The following is an 8,638-nucleotide window of genomic DNA, read 5'->3' on the forward strand; positions in this document are numbered from 1 at the left end:
ACGGTCATGCTGAGCTAGTACCCGCGCCTGGAATCGGGTCGCAACCTCAGCCGCGCCTGCTGCCTGCCACTGCCTCTGGACCATGGACCCCCACAAAGTGAGCGAGCTTCGGGCTTTCGTGAAAATGTGTAAGCAGGATCCGAGCGTTCTGCACACCGAGAAAATGCGTTTCCTGCGGGAGTGGGTGGAGAGCATGGGGGGTAAAATACCACCTGCCACTCATAAAACTAAATCAGAAGACAGTATCAAGGAAGAAAAACCAGATAGTAAGAAGGCGGAGGAAAACATAAAGACAGATGAACCATCAAGTGAGGAGAGTGATCTAGAAATTGACAATGAAGGTGTGATTGAACCAGATACCCATGCCCCTCAAGAAATGGGAGATGAAAATGTAGAGATAACCGAGGAAATGAGGGATCAGGCAAATGATGAAAAAGTGGCTGCCATTGATGCCCTAAATGATGGTGAACTACAGAAAGCCATTGACTTGTTCACAGATGCCATCAAACTAAATCCTCGCTTGGCCATTCTGTATGCCAAGAGAGCCTGTGTCTTCATCAAAGTACAGAAGCCAAATGCTGCCATTTGAGACTGTGACAGAGCTATTGAAATAAATCCTGATTCAGCTCAACCTTATAAGCGGCGCGGGAAAGCACACAGACTTCTGGGTCACTGGGAAGAAGCAGCACATGATCTTGCCCTTGCTTGTAAACTGGATTATGATGAAGATGCTAGTGCAATGCTGAAAGAATTTCAACTGAGGGCCCGGAAAATTGCTGAACATCGGAGAAAATACAAGCAAAAATGTGAAAAGCAAGAGATCAAAGAAAGAACAGAAAGGGTTAAGAAGGCTCGGGAAGAACATGAGAGAGCCCAGAGGGAGGAAGAAGCCAGACGACAATCAGGAGCTCACTATGGCTCTTTCCCAGGTGGCTTTCCTGGGGGAATGCCTGGTAATTTTCCTGGAGGAATGCCTGGAATGGCAGGGGGGATGCCTGGAATGGCAGGGGGCATGCCTGGAATGGCAGGAATGCCTGGGCTCAATGAAATTCTTAGTGATCCGGAAGTTCTTGCAGCCATGCAGGATCCAGAAGTTATGGTGGCCTTCCAGGATGTGGCCCAGAACCCAGCGAATATGTCAAAATATCAGAGCAACCCAAAGGTTATCAATCTCATCATTAAATTGTCAGCCAAATTTGGAGGTCAAGTATAATGCTCTTCTGACAAATAAAGCCCTTGCTGAAGGAAAAGCAACTTCGATCACCTAATGGATGTCGCAATAATACAAACCAGTGTATCTCCGACCTTCTCATGAAGAAAGCTGGGGTGCTGTGAAGAGAATCCCTACCCCTCTGTTCCCCATGCAAATGAAACATTCTACAATGGTTTGCCATTAGGGTATTCATTCAGATAATGTTTTCCTATTAGGAACTACAAACTTTAAACAATTTTTAAACCTTAAAAATATTTAAAAACATATTAAAAGGGTGTGTTAGTCCCTACCAAAAAAAAAAAAAAAAAAGAATGTAGTGAATGATTTTTTTTTTCCCAGTTTGCCTGTGTTTCATGGACGCCGGTCCTCAGGGCTTGACTGCGTCCTTCGGCTGCCAGGACAGCCATCCCTTCCACAGCTGCTTCTTGGTCCTCAGGTTCTCTGCCTGCTTGTTCAGCCAGCACCCAGGTCCATGTCTTCTTGGACTGTAGATCCATATCTTGGGCTTGTACTTCTTACCCTTGTAGAATTTCCTGATGTTTTCTTTCTGAGTCTGGTTGGTGATGGTGAGGACACAGGTGATGCATTTGTGAACAACTCTGTCCTTGAGGTTGGCAGCAGCGCCTCCTGGCACTGTATTGAGGCTTAGCTGGACAGCTCCTCCTTCCAGTTCTCCTGACCTTTAAGTAGCTCCTCCTTCTTCTTGACAGGAAGGTCTGGAGACTTAATCTTGACCATGACTATATAATACACCACTGGGTGTGGTACATAAACCATGAATCTTGGAACACTGAAAAAATAAAATTAAATTAAAAAATATATATATATACACACACACATATAAAATCCACCACCACTGAGGGACTCAGGCCAAGGGTCATGTGAATTCTTTTTAAAATAAATTTTAAAGCAAAATTCAAAAGCAATACAAGGTTTTTATGTGACAATTCAGGAAATGTGGAAGGGACATAGAAAAAACTATGCTCACCCCAAGTTTAGAGGTGACCTCTCTGAAATTGTGCCCTTTCCTTGCCCCAGGCCGCATCCCTGAACCTAAACATAAAGAACACCCAGCACCAAAGTGTCAACATGAAATTCTGGATGTGCCAGGCCATTTTTAGAACTGTGATTTTCACAAAGTGACTCTGAGGTAACAGACATCAATTTTTATAGAGTACTACTATGCATGGTCACTTGATAATAGGTAATGTAACTATGAAATCTTGGTATTTTAGGTGTTCTTAATCAGCTTTAATATGATAACATAATGTTGGTCAAATTATTCAAACACCTCAGGAATGAAATAAATGAGTTGAGCCCAAATTATCAGGATATTTCAAGCATCCATCTATGCAAAATCCCCCACCCATGAGGCAATGTGAGCCCCTCTCTAATAGTCAAAATATCAATTTCACTTCAACAGATATTAATGGAGTCACCACTGTATTCAGTGCCTTATACTCTAATAAGAAGCTTTCAGTGTCAGACATTTAAACCACCCTTTAATTAGCAAAAGTTTACTTAGGACAGGAGGGCTGACTGGCCTTTGCCTGGTTTGCCTTTGCTGTGTGTGACCAGAGTGTCCTTGGTGAAGCTCACCTTAGCCACAAGGAGAAGGGCAGGAGCAGTAAATGTCTCTAAAGTTGGACTTGCTTCCACCCCACCACAAGGTTGTTTGCTCCAGGCACAAGGCCACTGTCCTTTTAGTTATGTGTAACTCAAAGACACTACAGAATCATGTTGGCAACTTGGATTTTAGCTGATTTGGAATGATGTCTCATGAAAGAGTCTTCATACTTAGCAAATTTCTCTGTAACTGGTAATATCGGGTCTCAGAGATATTTGTCTGTGGAGTCAGGCACTGAGAAGGTACAACAAGAGGAAGAGGTTTGGTTGTAATAGGAAATGGGGGAGACAGATGAAGGAAGACCCCCCAAAACAGAGTGAACATAACTTTCTGCCCCTCCACACCCTCCCCTTCCTGAACACGCTGGAGATGTTTGTCTTGACCCAGGCCTTCAGAACAAGGTCAGGGTGTTAGTTGGGGTCTTTCAAAACAAAGCATGTATAAATTAAAAATCTCCCACTACAAAAAACAGAAGCTCAAGGGGATAGATGAGGAGTTAGTGAACCCTAGAGATCAATTTCCTTGAGATCATGTAGACTTTCAAGCATCATGTTTAGCAATGCAACTAAGCTGTACGTAGACTTTGAAATTTCAATTGAAAATGGGTTTAATTCAGCTTGGGCCTCCTCAGAGAGATTATTCTTCTTCCCTACATACAACAACAGGTGTTTTCCTGTTTGGGCTAGAGGATAAGTAATACCAGTTTTGTTTTCTTTCTCTCTTTCTTTCTTCCTTCCTTCCTCCCTCCCTCCCTCCCTCCCTCTTTCTCTCTTTCTTTCTTTCTTTCTTTCTTTCTTTCTTTCTTTCTTTCTTTCTTTCTTTTTAAACATTTTTTAAATTTATTTTCAGCATAACAGTATTCATTGTTTTTGTACCACACCCAGTGCTCCATGCAATCCGTGCCCTCTCTAATACCCACCACCTGGTTCCCCCAACCTCCCACCCACTCACCTCTTCAAACCCTTCAGATTGTTTTTCAGAGAGACTATGGACTCTTTCTTTTCTTTCTTTCTTTCTTTCTTTCTTTCTTTCTTTCTTTCTTTCTTTCATCTTTTGAATCAGTTGACTACCTTTATGAGAAGGTAGTGAATATAATAATATTTGTTTAATTTTGCTTTATACAGAAACCAGTCATCTAATCTTAACCATGAAATGTCCTTGTTTTACAGATGAGAGAACAGAAGTCAGGGGAATCTGGCCCCCAAATTCCATATGGAGTCGCATGGAAGGAGAATTGGAAGCCTGAGGGCCCCGGGTCTCACCCAGGGTTGGTGCATCATGCTGCCTGAGGATCATGTCCCCCCACAGGAGTTAAGCACCAGGCATGCCAGCACATGGGGGTGCTGAGAAGTTAGCCCTACTGTTCGCTGTGTTTCTGCTCACTGAGTGTCCACTGCAAAGTAAAAAGCAGTGGGCGGGACAGCAACTTAGAAACTGGAATCAGGAGGTGACGTCCAACCTCAGTTTCAACCATTTTGTGGTAAATCTCCAAAGATTCCGTCACCCTTGACATTATTTGCACCACATTTTATTTGCACATTCTTCAGGGCATAGTCAGATTTCTCAGTTGCCGGTGTACTGGGGTGCTATATAATGTAAATAAATGAGGGTCAGCAATTGGAGCCAAAAATAAATATTGTATGGCTGTTACATTAAAAAAGGCAAAAAGGAAGTAAAATTCACTTTAGAACCATTTTTATTTAGTAATCCAAGATATCTGAAGTCATTTCAAGCATGCACTCATTATAGAGATCATTAATGAGATATTTAATCTTCTTTTTGTAGTCTTCGACAAAATGGTTTGTATGTCACACAAGCAGCCCCTCTCAGCTTGGACTAGTGAACTAGCTACATTTCGAAAGCTCAGGAGACACATATGGCTAGTGGCTAGTGGCTCCTGCATTGAGCAGCACAGATTCTCTTCCAAATGCCTCAGAAATGCTGCACTGGACGATATTCAGAGAAGTCCTTCCAGATGGACAGCTCCCTGGGTCTGTGCCAGCCTACACACCAGGGGCTCCTTGCCCTCCAGTGTTCTGTGCAGTGGACCAATGGAGGGAGTGCTAGAGGAGTGCGGGGTGCTGAGGGCTGACCCCAGGGCAACCCCAGTGACCCAGAGCCAGTGGAAGGTGCCAGGCATGGAGCGCCTTGGGAGACAGAGACCTTTTTGCTCAGGCACCTGGTCAGAGCACAGGGCTGTGGTATTCCCAGAAAGCACAGTAGTACATGCCCTTTTCACTCTTCTCCAGCTTCAACACTAACAGGGTACAGCTATAATCATCCTTGACCCCTGTGGCGGTGACTTTTTCTGCTTTCTCAACCAGATCCCAGTGGATGACAGATTGGTCCATGGTCAGATGGAGCATCCTCTGGAGGGACTTTCCATCCTGGTGGCAGTACCAGTGGATGTAGTTGACTTTGGTGTTGGCTGTGCAAGACAGGGTAGCTGAGGTGCTCTCACATACCACGACTACAGCTGGCTGCTCCAGCCTCATCTCTGTGTGGCCACCTGCAAGGGGGACAGTGGTGAGGTGGTGGCAGGAGCCTGATGGTGTCTCACCCATCCTGCACCAGGGAGGGAGTCAGCACCTACCAGAAAACAGGAGGGCACAAAAGATGGCAAGTGGACCCAGCATGATTCTCCTTCCCACCAGGGAGAGAAAAGCCCAGGGGGACCTCACAGCTGCTCCTGCTGGGAGGAGACTGCCTGGGAGGTGGCAGAGGGCAGCCTCTGTTAGGGCTGAACATCTGATTCCCTGAGGGGCCTACAGGTAACTGGTGAGAGAGAGGCTGCAGTGAGGGTGGGGCCAGAGGGCTGGGACAGGTCTAACCACAAGAAGGGCAGTGCTGACAGACCATCAGTGGTCAGGCTGCTGAGAAACACTGAGGAATCTTGGTGCAATGAGAGCACCAGTGATAATAGAAATCCTTGATTAAAGAGCAGTACACCTGTGCACTGCACTAATTATTTATTCAAATCCTGAAAACAACCCTGAGGAATAAATATTGCTATATTAGAATGGGAATTATATTAGAATGGGAATAGCCTGGCTCATATTTTAAGTAACTCTTCCACGGCTGCATGCCTACAGGGAATTAGGTGGGGATGTGAGGCAGGTCTCACTGGGAATAAACCTCAATAAACCTCAGTAAATCTCAAGCCTCAAAGGACCACTCAGTATTGATAGAGCAATGGGTGTGCAGGCTGCTTGGGAGGCAAGGACAAGCCCAGAACAAAGATGCCTGCTGAAGAGGCAACAGGTCCCCTGGGCTAGCACTGGAGTATTTCTCTCAGAAATCTCCTCAGAAGTTGTAAATGCCCTAACGTAAACATAATAGCTGGCTAGTCTTGGGCAATCTATTCTCTTCCTTTTCCTCATATGTCAAAGGGACCACATTAGGTTGCGTGCAGAGTAAGCAGAGAATGTGAACAAACAGGTAGCCTGCCCCAGATATAGAGAAAATGCTCAAGATATATTGGGGATTATTTTACCTCAAAACTGGGCTGGTTGCAGTAGATAATTTCTGGGGTCCTCATAGTGTAGAATTTCAGGAAATATTGCAATTTTACAAAATCAGGGGTGGGGGGGTTCAGAGGAAGAGGGCTGCATTGAGCCAGGGGCTAGTGCAGACCAGGGGGCAGATGGGACCAGGTCCTGCAGTTCCAGGGTCAGATTCTCAGAAATAGTAAGGGCAGGGCCTCAGGAAGGGTCAGCTGAGAAATGCATCTAAAATGAAGATTCAATTCAGTCAAGGTAGCATTGACCTTCAACTGAAATGAACATTCCCTTTTAGTTGTGACAGTATACAAGGGCCTCATGGGTATTGCAGTGATCATCAGTTATGCTAATGATAGCCTATCAACCTGGAGGGAGAGGGCAGTGGAAATCGCCAGGAAGGGGACTTGGCTGTGGCAGGAGGTTTGGGCCCTTCACACCCACTACCAGACCCAGCTCCTGAGCTCCGTCTGTTTGTAAACAATGAGACGCACACACGCTGAGCTCCTACCAAGATTCAAGGCTCAAGGATCCCAAAATGCAGGCCTTGAGGTTATGCTGAGCTGGTGAGGAGTTGATGAGGATACTCTGCTTAAAGAATAATCCAGGGCCATCATTCAGACCCTTGGCAGGTGTCTAGGGCAGCTGTGCTGAAGTCTTAAGTGGAAAAGAGAGTGACAGTGGGGGTGACATCTGCACAGGAAAATGAAAGTTGGACGAAGTCTGAAAATAGAAGGTGAGCAATATGTGTGGTGAGAAATTGGGTGACCTCTTTTCTTTCTATTTTTCTAGATTTCTACCAATATGTAAGTCTTACTTTTGGGGGGATAATCCTCAACCATCTGTTGTTTCATGAAAATAAATTTTATGCCACATTGTCAGCATTCAAAACTCTATTTCTCTCAATTACTGTTTTTATTCAAACACCTGTTGGCCATGACCAGACTTAGTGTGTAATAAAGTCTGTGTCAAACCTCCAGCCAAATACTCTCTTCTGTGTGTCAGGTGACGGAAGTGAAACAATTCAGTCTGTAGGGTGTGGTGCGCTTTACTCAAAGGAGAACAGTCCATGGATTGGGGAGTTCAGTTTCTCACAAGCAGGGGACAATTTTCCCCAGGGAACTTGGGCAAGAGGGAGTTTTATCGAGACTTAGAAGCAGTAAAGGGGAAACAGGGAGGAATAGCAAGTCAGTCAGAGACTAAGGAGAGACTATTTGGCTTAGACTGATTGGCTGGGGTTGCATATCTGATCTTACTTAGAACAAGAGAATTATTATATATTCCTGGTGTTTGGTGCCTGCCTAGTTGGGATATACTGTGTTTTTGGTCAAGGGCAGCATTTACAGGGACAGGGAAGTTACCTAAGTTTCCGTTTGCCGACTTGGCACCCCAGGGAGGAATGGATCCATCCTGGGCCTGGAAACGCATTTCAACAGGTGACAATTGTGTTCTTATACTCATCTTCTTGCTGTGGTACATCTGTGCTCTTGTGTAAGTGGTGCTGAAAGGTCATATTTGTTAAAAGATGCACATATTTTAAAAAATAAGGGAAACCTTCTGGGCCAGACACAAAGGGTAGCTAAGACTTCACCCCACACTCATGTAGAGAGTGGAGGGTCATGAGCAAGACCCTATGATCTCCAGGAAGAGAGAAATCAGGTGGCTCTTGAGGGAGCAACACTTGTTGTCCCCCCAGGTCATCCCGCTGCTGCCATGAATGAAACTGCTCTGATGCCCCCTGACCTCAGCGCCAGGGGAAAGACGGGGGTCAGAGCAGGTGTGGACTCAGGCAGACCCTGTGCAAAGAGCCAGGTGCTGAAGCTTGAACTTTCACTGAAACTCTGAGAGGCTCCTGTAGTTCGTCTGACCAGGGACAGCTCCCTTCTGACCACGGGAGAATGTGAGATCTAATCTAGTTTGACTTCCTCCCTTAGTCACGGGAATAGATTGGTTGTACATGCGATGTTAACTCTTAGTCGAAAGGACAAAGCTCGAAAATTCAAACCAGGAAAGTCACTGATACATTTTGATGAGAAGACTGTGCATAAAATATTCTTTCTTTTATCTTCAAGTTAAACCTTTATAACACTGTGTTGAAGAAACGGTTAAAAAAAATTTCTCTTTGTTAGACAAGTAGCCCCATGTTTAAAACCAAGTCGTAAGTAGCATGCTGGGGAAATCACACTTTGCTATGGAATCACAGAAGTTTAGACTTTTAAAGATGGACAGTGTAGGCGACCCAGGACAGGCTGCCTATCATAGGCCAATGAACACTGTTCTGAATTAAAATAATCAAAACCC

At 45.0% G+C, this 8,638-nt stretch overlaps 1 pseudogene and 1 gene segment (V, D, J or C); one reads left to right on the forward strand and one right to left on the reverse strand.

Moving 5' to 3' along the window:
• Positions 1-1,213, forward strand: LOC116876849 (annotated as a pseudogene).
• A 3,810-nt stretch (positions 1,214-5,023) lies between these two features.
• On the reverse strand, positions 5,024-5,404 carry LOC116876850. The segment is given in 1 exon segment: positions 5,024-5,404. A coding segment is annotated over 1 exon segment (381 nt).
• Between the last annotated feature and the right edge of the window lie 3,234 nt (positions 5,405-8,638).

This window comes from Lontra canadensis, unplaced genomic scaffold (genome assembly GCF_010015895.1).
Source record: "Lontra canadensis isolate GAN:19392208 unplaced genomic scaffold, GSC_riverotter_1.0 scaffold48, whole genome shotgun sequence".
NCBI lineage: Eukaryota > Metazoa > Chordata > Mammalia > Carnivora > Mustelidae > Lontra > Lontra canadensis.